Source organism: Syngnathoides biaculeatus, chromosome 3, assembly GCF_019802595.1.
Source record: "Syngnathoides biaculeatus isolate LvHL_M chromosome 3, ASM1980259v1, whole genome shotgun sequence".
NCBI lineage: Eukaryota > Metazoa > Chordata > Actinopteri > Syngnathiformes > Syngnathidae > Syngnathoides > Syngnathoides biaculeatus.
The window spans coordinates 13,349,949-13,363,604 of record NC_084642.1 but is presented as its reverse complement, the minus strand read 5'-3'; the positions used below and the strand labels follow the sequence as shown (position 1 = coordinate 13,363,604).

At 41.2% G+C, this 13,656-nt stretch overlaps 1 protein-coding gene across 6 annotated transcripts; it reads left to right on the top strand.

The window, feature by feature from the left end:
• The first annotated feature begins 1,262 nt into the window (after positions 1-1,262).
• Positions 1,263-13,371, top strand: si:dkey-127k13.1 (PWWP domain-containing DNA repair factor 3B). 6 transcript variants are annotated; one of them, XM_061814547.1, is made up of 16 exons: positions 1,263-1,477; positions 1,597-1,685; positions 1,801-1,832; positions 3,749-3,799; positions 3,903-4,033; positions 5,818-6,025; positions 6,180-6,284; positions 6,366-6,436; positions 8,042-8,118; positions 8,199-8,259; positions 8,337-8,412; positions 8,495-8,545; positions 10,627-10,961; positions 11,216-11,440; positions 11,530-11,618; positions 11,684-13,371. In XM_061814547.1, exons 3-16 carry the CDS (start codon positions 1,826-1,828, stop codon positions 11,736-11,738), a joined length of 1,542 nt encoding a protein of 513 aa, XP_061670531.1. In that variant the 5' UTR covers positions 1,263-1,477; positions 1,597-1,685; positions 1,801-1,825; the 3' UTR covers positions 11,739-13,371. The 6 variants fall into 6 exon arrangements, with proteins under 6 accessions (XP_061670531.1, XP_061670535.1, XP_061670532.1 ...); XM_061814551.1 differs by having other exon boundaries at positions 1,801-1,858; XM_061814548.1 differs by having other exon boundaries at positions 1,798-1,832.
• Positions 13,372-13,656: the final 285 nt, after the last annotated feature.

Genomic DNA, 13,656 nt, shown 5'->3' with positions numbered 1-13,656 from the left:
TCTCCGCCCCCCATACGACGGGCCGTTCAGGGTCCTGGAGCACGGGGATAAGAGCCTGCTCGTGGACATTGGCGGCAGACCCGAGACTGTTTCCGTGGACAGGGTCAAACCGCGCACCTGGACATTGCCCAGCCTTTGGGGTTGGCCCTCCCCCCGCGTCGGGGTCGTCCCCCTTTGCCCTGTGCCCCTGCGCCCGCCGGGGTACCCTTGACCCCGCCTGAGCCCTTGTCCCGTGACTCAATGGACAGTGCGGCCCCGCCCCCATCGGCCCCTACAGTGCACACTCGCCGGGGTTGGGTCATCATCCCTCCACGGCACAAGGATTTTGACTATGGGTGAATTCTGGGGGGGCTTGTGTGGTGTTTACATAATTCACCCGCGGGACCTCGAGTTGGGGTGCGGGGTTCCGCACGGACTGTTTTTGTTGTTGCGCTTCCGGAGGAAAGGTTAACAGAGTTCCCGCCGTTATGCGAGTAGTTTGGTGATGTCGAACAATAAAGCAAGTTCTGTTTCTGTGTCCGACACTCCGCCTCCGACTCCTTTTCTCCGGCGCTACAATGTATTATTATCTTGTTGCAAATCTGAAATTTCCCAACAAAAATTACTGCAGTTCCGACAGTATGATCAATCACTTTCATTTACACGCGTAACTTACAGATAATGGTAATACTGTATATCTGCCTATATAAAACAATTTGTTAAGATCTAAAAAATAATTTAAATTCACAAGAATTCCCACATCCATGCGAAACCTGCTGACGTATATTCCAACGAAAGCGGGCACCACAGTACTCAGAAAGAGGGTACATTTAATACGCCGTGGCAGTGGATGAAGCAAAAATGGTTCATGGCGTCCATTACTTTCCCTGCTAAAAATTTTATATTGAACATTTCTAAAGAATTTCTAAAGAACTATAGAACTTTAGGACCCAAGTCTATAGAAATTCTATTGTTCTGTAGAAATTCTATAGAAAATCTCAGCCAAAGTTCCATAGAACAAGTTGTACAGTGCAAATTAAATAAAATTCTATAGAATTTCTATTTTTAAAAAATTGGCAGGTTAAATTGAAGTTGATGTGTTCACTGAGAAATAGAATAGAATAGAATGGCTTGGACGTAGGCATATCTTTTGAGCAGGCTGCGACCCTCAAAGAGATGACTAATCATAATAATATATGAAGTAATAATAAATATTAATGACGTTTCTAATAATTACTTCATACCTGTGACCCCACTGTCTATGTTGCTGTGATCATGTGACCTGGTGCTCTCAGACGCCAGGGCGGTATATAGGAGCTTAGCACGACAGTCACTTCCTACAGTTGCCTTATCTTAACTCGTAGTTAGTGTTTTTGCGATATCTTTAAGAGTATGATTAAGTATTTAAAGCAAAGGAATCGGTTATCCTATTTGAATCCAACAGGAAGTTAGCAGTGGAACGACACGGACCACGAGAAGGCTCGCGTTGTTACTAATCGTGAGTCGCACTGTTTGGCGTGTCCTGCTGGGATATTAGCTAAAGCTACGGGCTGCTAATTTGAACACAAACGATATCCATGATATTTTGTGGCTGTATTTTGTGTTCTCATCACAAAGGATGTCTCTCTGCTCGTGTGACAACGTTTCAGCTGTGATGGAAATGTCCTCCTGTGCGACATCGTCGTAAAACCAAGTCAAAAAATAAGGTATGCTGCTCCTGCTGTTCTCTGGAGTTTCAAGCATTATTATTTATTTGTTCTGTTAAGAGTGATGCCACGCCTCTGTCTGTCTTCCTCATGTGGACTAAATCCGTTTCAGCAGTGAAGACACCGGCAGATCTACAAGAATGAAACGTAGCTATGAACATATACATGTCATCGTGCGTTTGTTGTTGTCCTAATAGCATTACTTTAGACTTTACCGGAAGCCGCTTGAATATTTATCCGACAGCCTTCCTAGCTTTTTTAAGATCCATGTACTACTACGCAGTTTGTCTTTACAGGGTGAAAAACTGGATCTTTTTATATTTTATCGGAAGCCGTTTGAACATTTATTTGACCGCCTTCTTGGGTTTCTCAAGATCCATGTACTAGTGTGCAGTTTGTCCTAACTAGATAAACGACTGGATCTTATTAACGTTGGTGTCACGTTTGGTTGCCGAGTACAACCCTAAGCTCGGGGACGTCAAAAGGGTATCGAATACATGTTCAAAGGTATGGAAGTATATTAGTGCCACCAGGATTTGAATTTGAAATGTAAAGTGACATAGGATTTGAATTTGAAATGCCACAGAAAACAGGATTTGAATTTGAAATGTAAAGTGATCACATTTTCAATAGCTGCATTTCAGTGTAACTTTTCAATGTTAACAATTCAACTGGCTACAAATCGCTGTCTGAATTTCAACCGGCTACAATTCGCTGTCTAAAATTTGCCGTCTGTGCCACCAGGCAGGGTTACTTCAGGTCAGAACCGGATACCCAGCCAATCGAGTTACGCTTTCTTAGAATGTGACGTCACGTGACTAAGAAAGCATAACTGCGATTAGCTGGGTTTTCTGCCTAGTGGCACAAATGGTGAATTTTAGACAGCGAATGGGTTGTTTTCACATGACGTCACCCGTTGGGCTGCCTTGAACGGCGGCCATTTTTGATCCCTGATTTCCCGTTACTCATACCGTAGGGAAGGTGGACGACATTTTGTTTCTAACCGCATTTATTGAAGGCGCGACCGACAGCACATATAGCACAGACTGAATATTAGGCTACCTGCCATACACGCGACGGGACTCAGAAATGCGTCACAAAAGCGCAGTATTGTCCCCTTGATCTTTTACTCTTATGTGAGAGAAATCATGAAGGGAGATCACTTAACCTGGGTGGATTATAATTTTTTTAATATCGAGGTAAACTCCATTTAGTCTTTTTTTTTTTTTTTTTTCCTCAAAACTAAAATCTATATATTAGTTCACCACAAGCAAAGCAAAAACGTTTATTATTTGTTTAAAATTTGATGACAATGCCAGAAAGACAAAAGAATAAACAAATCCAGTATTTCATAAAATTCTTGAATCTTTCAAGTGACTAACAAAAAATGATCTTAACTGTAATGTTGGGCTTCTGAAAAGAGTATCGATTTACCTTGTTAGCTTAGCTCGGCGACACATCAGCACGATGGAGGTTGAGGCCGGGCAGGATGATAGCAGCGTCGGGCAATCGTCCACAAAGCCAAGTCTCCGTGAACCACAGAGTCCAACGTCCAAAGTCTTTCGTGGGAAGCGTGGGACGATGTCCCCGCTTTCGAAGTCGGACTTGTGTCCCGGACCGCGTGTCTCTTAATCACAAGGCTTTGAAGAGCGCGCCGACTAGCAACTCTTGAAAAAGCTTCAGCAAATTGGCGAGAGTTGTAGAAAAAAAAAAAAAAAAAAAAAAGTCAGAAGAAGGCTCTCTGATGGTGAGCAAGTCCTCTCTCGTATTCTTGAGTCCTGAGACGCCCGTGAAACACAAACATTAACTGACAGTATTCCGTAGACTTCCACACTGGGTACGCGTTAGGTAGGGAGGTTAAATGGCGACACGCAGTGGTTCAGCAAAAAATGGGACATCAGTGAAAACAACCCATTGTAGCCAGTTGAATTTCAGACAGCAAATTGTAAATATGATCACTTTACATTACAAGTTCAAATCCTGGTGGCACTAATCTACTTCCACACAAAGGGCTTTCAATAACGCTACGTGAAACCCACACAATACATGTGGTGACATTTCAGGTCGACAAAGGAAACCACGAGAAGGGGAACCTATGAAGACGAGGCAAAAAGGTAACCTCAACCTGATCCTTCCCCCGGCTACAAAAAAAAACAAGTCCTGTGTCGGGGAGTGATGTCCACACTGACAATCGTTTTCCTGTTGGTTCTCGACAAGGCACACCAAAAAGAGGCAGGAAACTGCCACAAAAAACACCAGAAGCCTTCCGCACTTCCACACCTTTGAACAAGGATCGTCACCTCAACATTTGTGTTACGTTCTCTGAAGCAGAGGATGGTCAAGATGAGGTATTTAACCATATTTCCCTTAATGCTGATGCATATGGGTTGTTTTCACTGACGTCACCTTTTTTTGCTGAATTACCCATACACCACTGCGCGCCACCATTTAACTTCTCTACCTAAAGCCTACCAGCATGGAAGGCTCTCCGTTACTGTTTTTGTGTTCCACGAGCGTCTTGGGACTCAATTACACAAGAGACGACTTGCTAACTATCAGAGAGCCTTCTTCTGACTCTTTTTCGACAACTCTCGCCAATTCGCTTAAGCTTTTTCCAAAGTTGCTAGTCTGCACACTCTTTAAAGCCTCGCGATCCGGTACACAAGTCCGGCTCCGTAAGCGGGGACATCGTCCAACGCTTCCGATGAAAGACTTGCGACGTTCTGCGGCTCTGTGCTTCACGGAGACTTGGCTTTGTGGACAATTGCCTGACGCTGCTATCATGCTGCCCGGTCTCAACCTCCATCGTGCTGATGTGCCCATATAGATTTTTTTTTTTTTTTTTTTTTTTTTTTTTTATAGTTAGGTTGTTGTCGCTAACGAAAATTGCTGCAGTGTATGCTGAACACTGTAATGTCCGTGCCCCATTCCTCATTGATATAAAAGCATATTCCACCGTCTTTTGTTTTCTGTTAGCATACAGGTAAGTGCTCCTACTTCGTGGTTTCTGTCACATAGGGTAAAAGAGCAAGGACACAATACTGCGCCTTTGTGACACAGTCCTGAGTCCCATGGTGTGTGTATCCCAGGTAGCCTAGTAATCAGTAAGTGTCAACTCTAAAATTTCTGACCTAAGAAAATGGCATTGTAAGGAAACTTGAAATCTGTTCCTGAAGTGCACAGGTGTCAAACTCAAGGCCTGGGGACCAGATCCGGCCTGCGGAGGCAAATCATGTGTATCAACTTCCATGATTTTTGTTAAAAATCTGTCCCAGAATTTTAAATTGTCATGTCACAAATGATAACTTTGAGCTATTACAATTATTATAATAATAACGTCGTGTATGGTTGAATTTCAAATTGATTCCATTGATTATCCCGTGGACAATTAAGAAATATATACGTAAACCATCTATCAAAGAAACGTTGAAAAGGGAACGAAAGCATAAAGATTAATATTTTTTGCTCCAAGTGCTCTGCATCCATCATGTTCATTCGCACAAGAAGAGGAAAAAATGTAGAGAGTAGAGAGGACTAATCTATGTACTGTATAGGTCACAGGTTCAAACTCAAGGCCCGGGGACGAGACCCGGCCCACCACATGATTTTATGTGGCCCGCAGGGACAAATCATGTGTATCAGCTTCCATGATTTATTTTAAAATCTGTCCCAAAATTTCAAATTGCCATGTCATAAATGATGACGTTGAGCTATTACAACCATTTTTGTTTTACCAAACAACAATAGTTGGAAAACCCATTACCCTTGATTTCTGATTCCAAAACTAGTTTATAAATTTCATGTGTAAATATGATGAGCCAGTTAAAGATTTTTATGTTTTCACAGTCATAATGGCCCTCTTGAGTGAAAGCGAAGTAAAATGTGGCCCGTGAGAAAAATGAGTTTGACACCCCTGCTTTAGTGAAAGTTCGTCACCGAGTGGCTGCTAAAAAAGATTAGGTTTGTTTTCAACATTTCCTTGTTCTCTGCATGTCATTGTTTGTCAAATGCTCAGTTGTATGTTTGTTGAGGTCACAAGTAGAATGGAGAAATACTGGATTCATGTTCACGATATTTGCCTGAAATAATGATTAAATAACCCCTACTTCCCCCAACATTTGTCATGCCACAGGCCTCAACGTCCCCACGCTACATGTCGAGGTCTCAGAGCAGGAAGAGGAGCAATGAGGTTGCCAAAATCAGGGACCTTAGAAAACGGCTACCAATGATGCAATCCACTGGTCCTCCAGCTAAACGCCCCTGTTCCAAGAAACAGAAAAAAGGGAACGCCACTGCTTCGTCATCTGAACCCTCACGACCAACATTAGAACCGAAACAAGGTAATACACCTCTGTTGCAATATGGATGTTCTCAAAATAGGGCATAGGTTATCAATTCATGTTTATGGTGAGCTTCTTTGTACGTAGCTAATGTTAACATTATCTTTTGGTCTGCTTCTGTCTTTGCGGTCTCATCTTCTCAACCTGCAACAAGATGAGTCTTTGCTGTCGTCAGATTTGTCTGTTGATATAAGTGACCACAAGAAGGACGATGAGAGTGTTGATGAAGAGGAGCTACCGAGTTTTTTAATGCAGACGAGTAGGATTTGTGGGATTGGCAGTGTCTGTATGGACTGTAGATGAGCTTCCTTGTTTACTTTGTAAACGGAATGTCTTACAGGGCCGCAGTCTATCACGGAGGGAGAGTTTGTGTGGTGTAAATTTAGACGCTTTCCAATATGGCCTGCATTGGTGAGTGCAAAGACGTGTGGACTGTTTGTATGTGACATTTCCTCCCAAAGGCCACCGTATGCAACATGGAAATGAGCTTTGCTCTGATTGGTTTGCTTATCTTTCCCAATTTAAATATGGGGAAAAGATTTGATCTGATTGGTCCATATCAAGGCGTCAGCTTGCATAGAACCTCTAAGCAGCCAAGCATTCACAGTGACATCACGTGCTTGGAGTTGCAAACATTCAGACACGAGTGCCTCGTAAAAAGTTTGATTGCGGAATGGACCTTTTCGATGGTGACCTTAAAGTCCGCCCCCTTAGCCATGTCCCACAAGCTTTCAAAATGGCGATTTGAACATAACATGTTTGAAGTCCATTGTCAATTGCGTATTCCAGATAATGTTAGGGTATGTTTTTTGCCAAATGCGTCAGACTTGTCCAAGAGAGTTCTACAGAGAGGTCTCAACTATTTCACACAAGGATATGTGCACAGAATTAAGATTTTGGACAGAGCAGGACGCAATGTCACAGTTAGAGCAAAATGTTGGCGAGCGACGCAAAAAAAGTTCGACGCCTCACAAACTTCATACTGAAATCCAACAGGATAAAATAGTGGAATCGTACTGTGCATGTAAAGCAGGGTGAGTACTTTTTACTTGGAAAGATCACAAGTAATATTGTAGTTTTTATAAGTTAGTGGGTGTATTTATTTGACTTGGCTCGTAATAGATTAGAACCCAGTGTTCTGTCTTAAAAGTCCGATGTGATACAAATAGACATTTCTCTTGGATATCTCGCATTTGCATATCATTAATCTGACTCTTCGGCCTAAAACATGACACGCTTCATTCAGCAGGTCATTGATACGCGAACAAAGTGGAAGTTGTTCTCCTGCAATGTATAAAGCACTAATAATTCAATCAAACTCAGAGAAGATACTTCTCCCTCACTTACCTTAGAACATACAACCTTGTGTTTGTTGATATCGTTCACATTTAGTTGTACGTGCGCTCTTCCACAAGCCTTAAGCCATCGTAGAGACTTCAACTGCACTTTAGGTTTTGGAAAATGAACCCTTGTAACCTAGCAGGATATCTTTCATCAGAATTGCACGTTCCCCAAGCGCATCTGAGGACCATTTTGTTCGTAACATTAACTTTTCCAAGCGCACGCTACTGACAACCAGCATTGCTTGTGGGACAATACGGCGCGAGGGGCGTGTCAAGCCACGGGTTAAGACAATGGGGCTATCTGATTGGCTATTATTGTACGAGTGATTGACAGGTCGGAAAGGGCCATTATTTATACACACTGAATGCGCATTTGCTTCATTTGCATCACATTGATTGGGTCCTCCTACTTCAATCTTTTCTTTGTGGCAGTCTGTCAGTGTGCTTGCGTCTGTCGAAGGTGCTGCAACCCCAGCACCTGGTGTATCGCTTTGAGCGGCCTTACTTTTTGGCTATTTTTACATATGGAAATGTTGGAAAATAACTTTGCCAGCTAGTCAGTAACCTGGTTGAGAAATGAGAGTAAAATAAAATATAAAAAATGATGTCTGTCTGCTGTGATGAAAGTGTATATCCCTAACTGCCTGTTTTTTGTTTGTTTTTTTTTCTGCAGGTGAAACGTGTTAATCATAAGGCAAAAAAGGCAAGCATCATTTTCATCGATGGTCTGATGATTGGAGAAAAAAAGGGGTACGAAGACAGTCATTTTGTTGTTAATCGCTATCAGAAGCCTAATGTTGATTGTAATATGTAATGTCATGTTGTCAAAGGTTTATTGTGGCTCTGAAATCCCTGAAGCCGTTTGACTGTGAAGGAGCGAATGAGCTCGCAGTAAGTAAATAATCACAGTGCTGTAATAGTTATTTGCCTATAGATTGGTGTCAAATGTTTGTCTTTCTGTGTCTTAGACTGAAGCCAAAGACGAATATGCCACTGTGATGCAGTGGTCCTTGGAGTTGATAAAGGACTACACAATATGCATTGGTAACTGTTTCTATTGGATGATTTTTATCTTTATCAAGATTTTCATAGATGATATTTTAGCATGTTATTTTTCTCTTTGTAGCTTGTGGCTCCTTTTCTGGCTCCTTCCTCGAGTACTTTGCTCATGGAATGAGTGAGTTGAGGCACACACACACACACATTTCAATTAGCATGGCACAAAGGGAAGTAAATTGTTCAGCCATTATTTTACATACATACACTATAAAGTTTTTTTTCTCCTCACTTTCTCACGTAAAATCACCCCCATCCCTGTTTTAGATCAATTCCGATTCCAAAAATTATTTCTGTTTACTAAATGTCAGCAAAATTAGGAATTTTTCATTAGTCGGACGATTACATAAATTACTATATGATACCATTATATGACTTGGGTCAAGCTTTTGAACATCCTTTAACAATGGTTGACAGGAATTTTGGTCCATTCCTCATAACGGAACTGGTGTGAGCCAGGTTTGTAGGCCGCCTTGCTCGCATGTGCCCTTGGCCAGAAATTTTCAACAGGATTGATAAGGACTTTTTGGGAGGAGATATAACATACATATGTAAATATCATACAAAAAACATTGGGGAATTTCTAGTTGAAATTATGGCTAAACAAAATTTAATTTAACAAAATGGGTACCTGATCAGCACTAGTCATACATGAAAATTGTCACAAATGCTAATCTCTGGCAAAAACTTCATGCTATTTGGAAAAATGTTTTATTTTGACATTTGTGTATGATCTGTAGTTTTAACAGCAGCAACACGTAGTATTCTTTGGATAGCCCTATAATGCAGACAGATGAAAACATTATGTATGAAAGGTTTTTCTATATATTTTTTTTTAATTTAATTTTTTTTAATATAAGCAATACAGCAATGGATAAATCCGTGCAGGGCGCCTAAGCCACGCCTACTTAAATACTGTTGTTATGCACCTCAAGCTCCCGATCAAAATGGCGGACGCAGTGCAGCCGAAGCATGTTATGAGCGATTCATTAGAACAAATTCCCGATAGTATTTCTGTTTCCTTTCTGACCAAGGTATCAGAAATCACAAGCCTTATTCCGCCGTTTGCATTTATCTAAATTACGCTTCGGGGTGGGAAAGCGCACCAGTAATCTCTCTGGATAGCGCTCGTCTCCATTACACATTCCCCAGCTAAATCGAAGCACCATATTTCCGAATCAGATATATGCAGGACTATACACTCTCAATTCCGAGGCTTAAAGTAACCACGCGCTCTTTGTTTATGGGTAAAGGATCACGGCTGTAGGGGGCATGGGCGGAGTTCAGAAAATGACACTCACTGACTGGTCAAAAGGGAGCTGTCTGTCATTCACACAGATCCATCCATTGCTGCACAGATACCTAGTTTTAGGCCTCTAGCCACTGGCCACAGAGTTAAAAAAAAAAAAAAAGTTTGCTCAAAGATTAAAAAGAAGAAATGTATTACAGATATTTTGAAGGTATTTCAATTCACTTACTGTATTTTCATAACCACAAGACACACTTAAGTCTTCTCCAAAATGGACGGGTGAACATCATACAGAGTGCCTTATGTGTGCACAGACTTCGAAAATCTGTAAATGTTGTGTCTTTGATGACCGCTCCACTTGACAGACTGGGAGTATTTCCCAGTACATAGCTTGCTAGGCTAAGGAACGTTTTGTTGCTTGCTTGCTTGCAAGCCTTATTGTATTAAAAGTACATCAACATAACTCAAGCAGGTCTTATACAAACACTGTCCTGAGCACTGGTGACATCGTATGGTTTTTTTTTTTTTTTTGTTGGTTTCTTTTTTGCCATTGCATATATGACCATTTTGGTTCCCCATGAGCTGATTCTGACCTGCGGGCCCTCATTCGACACTTAATGTCTTGTCGCCAAACAGTCACAGTCCTCAAATTGTTCACATGCTGTTCCACCAGGGGCCTGTTTGTGGTCTCAGGGTGGATAAAGTCGTGGTTAGACTCCCCAGAGTCCACCAGGGACCGCCCCGTTTACATAAAAATCCCTTTCCTTTCCTGAGCTATGTTTTGTGAAGTTGTTAGTAAATGAGTGCTAGAGGAACATGATTATTTCGCTAAAAACATCTTGACTTTTTTTTTTTTTCCACCTGATATGATTAGCTTCTGTAGGTATATATAAGGTCTGGTGAGTGTCATTGTTCCCATAGCTGTGGTTTTGATGAGTTCCATCCTTGTTCAGGTTATCCAGTGAGGAGAAAGTACCCAAAGGCCTCTTCAGAGCAACTATCAATCGCCAGTAATGTGATTATGGAGGAAAAGAACCATTTGATAGATCACAATGAAGACAGTGATCAGCAGGAGGCTTCCTCAGAGCAACAAACCATTGCTAGTGATTCGGTGAGAGAGGAAGAGGGCCACTTTGTGGATGTCAGTGAAGATCGTGCTCAGCAGGAAAAGGCCAACAAGTGTGTTAAGAGACTTATGCCTGACCGGACCCAAGCTGCCCACAACCGTGCCAATGAAAAGCTTGTGGACTTCATCGTCAAGCAGCGCATGGTGGAAGAACGCCTGCTGGTATGGATTTTTGCATGTTGATGTTGATACTGCATGCATTTTGGCGATTCTCACCAAAACCTTGGAAAGATTTTTGGGTACTTTGTGTTCCCTTGCGAAATCATAGTTCATTGTTATCCCCCACATTATATCACATTTTTGTCTGTTCCATGTGAGTGGCACTGACACTGAATGTTTTTTGTAATTCTGCAAACTTAGAAACTGCAATTAGTTCTTGGAAAAAGATGCAAACACTTGTTTCCCTGCTCTCCCAGGCTGTGATCCAAGGTAAAGTGCAATCAAAATGGCTGAACTATTTTCAGAGCTCAAAAAGGAGATTTTTTGGAGTGGAGACTTACCTGGAAGATAACACACAGTTAGACAAGATGTACTCTTATCTGAACAAGCTCTATAAGACTGCTGTGAGCACAGCTCCTTGCGAGACTGAAGTCCAATACATGGAGCGCATCCCATTTGTTTTAGACGTACTTCTTCCTGAGGTAAGTTCCTGTGGCCTATTAGGAGAATTTTTTTTGTTTTTGTTTTGTTTTTTTGTTTTAAAATAACACACTTTCACATTGTTTTACAGGCTATCACATATGCCATTGCTGGCATGGACAATGTCTCGATAGAAAAGGCAGAAGAGAAATACCTAAAAGGACGTTGTCTGAGTAACAGGTAATGTGTACATTTTTGAAGTGGGGGGTCTGAAAAGATTAATTTATTTCCTTCTGTCATTGCAGGGAAAGAGAAGAGTATGAATTGATGATTGATCAGCTGCGCTTAAGAAAATCCTAGCATTTGAAGATGCCGCTTTTTCCATTCCCACAGACACCAGAGTGAATACAATTGAACTGAATGACGTAACATCCTCGTGAACGCCTGACTTTAGTGCAGGCAGTGTGGGATCAATTCCCATTCAGTGATGTTGATGTCCCCTGCGACTAACTGGCGACCAGTTTAGGGTGTAGTCTGCCTTAGCTGGGATAGGCTCCGGCACTCCCGCGGGGCTCATGAGGATTAGCAGCTTGAAAAATGGACGAATCATGGTGAATAGTAAATACATTTCAATTCAGTTCACTCTTTTTATTCATTACTTTTTTTTTTTTTTTTTTTTAAATCACTGCTTTGTTTTACATGAATAATACTAAGTTTAGGATTGTGCCATAAATGCCTTTCATGTACCTGAATGATATTTTAACTTACACTTTTAATTGACCCCTCCGTACAGGGCACTTAACCACGCCTGCTGAAGTGACGTCACGCCACATGCGCTGACGTAAGACAAACAATTAGTAAAAATGGCAAATACAATACAATACATTCTTAACTGAGACAGACGCCTTGCTTCTGATTTCATTTAAATCAACGATATATTATAGATTCTAAATACAATACATTCTTAACTGAGAGAGACGCCATGCTTCTTATTTCATTCAATCATTCACACGTAGCAATGTTATGCTATCGAAGAACGTCTCATTCATTTATACGAGACGTATAAAATCAAATTTAGGGCATATCTTCGTGCAAACACAGTCTGGTTAACTTTCGGCTGCGAGCCAGCAAGAAATCAATATGTTTGTGCAGTCTGATCATCGCTAAATATCGCTCAACAAAGAATAAGTGTGTCAATCGTTCACACGCAGCAGTGTTATGCTAGCAAAGAACTTCGAATTCATTTATAGGAGACATGTATTTAAAATCAAATATAGGGCATACCTTCGTGCAAACATATGTGTTCCGGTTGATATTAGATGGATTTAGTTGATGATGCGGTCTTCCACAAAGTTTGATCCATCGAAGGCATTTTTCGTACTGGGTCTTCGGTTTTGGAAAGGGTACGAATCGAACTGCACTAACTAGCCTTTCAGGATACCTGTCGTCACTATTACAAAGTCCGTGACTACACCTCTTAACCATATTTTTTGTTAGATAACCCAAATACGCGATAAAACGCTAACAAAACCTATACTGGACCATGCAATGTTGTCTGAGAAAATGGCGGGAGCAAAAAGGGGCGTGGTTTATGCAGATCTCTGGCCTCTAATTGGTCAGTGACGTGGATTGCACAATATCCACGGAGGGGTCAATTGTTCTGCTGGTTCAGGAAACAAAAGTATTGCATCAAACACAATTGGGATGAACATGAACAGAGATTGGGGTATAATGTGTGTCTAAGATGGCGTAATTGAAAACTATCCATTTGGTCAATTTCACAAGTCTATATTATTGGTCGGTGGTTATTTGACAATCTAAAGTTTCCTTTGTCACACTAGATTTATGGAAAGCAAAAACTGCAGTAAAGAGGAGACAGATGCCATATTTTCATTTTCTCTTCCTGGTGATCCTACTGCACACTTCCACACTAATCAAGATTGATGTGACATTGCAAAAATAAAAATGATTCAACCCACTCTGAACTTTGTCTTATGACCCTGACAGACCCCCACACAGAGGGCAATTAAAAAAAAAAAAAAGCAGGCTTTTTTTTTTCCAACACATTTGTGGGCAGCGTCCCATTTTTGGGACATCATGATTTTCATGCATTATATCCTTCAGTATATCAAAATATTTAAGTGTTTTATTCTGATTCTGGTTTTTGGGACAATCTACTAAGAAAACCCAAGCACCCTCTCGCGAGATGAGATTCTAAATTAGTAAAGTTATCATAACTTAACCATAAACGAAAAAGTGTTATTTCCTTGATTGTGGC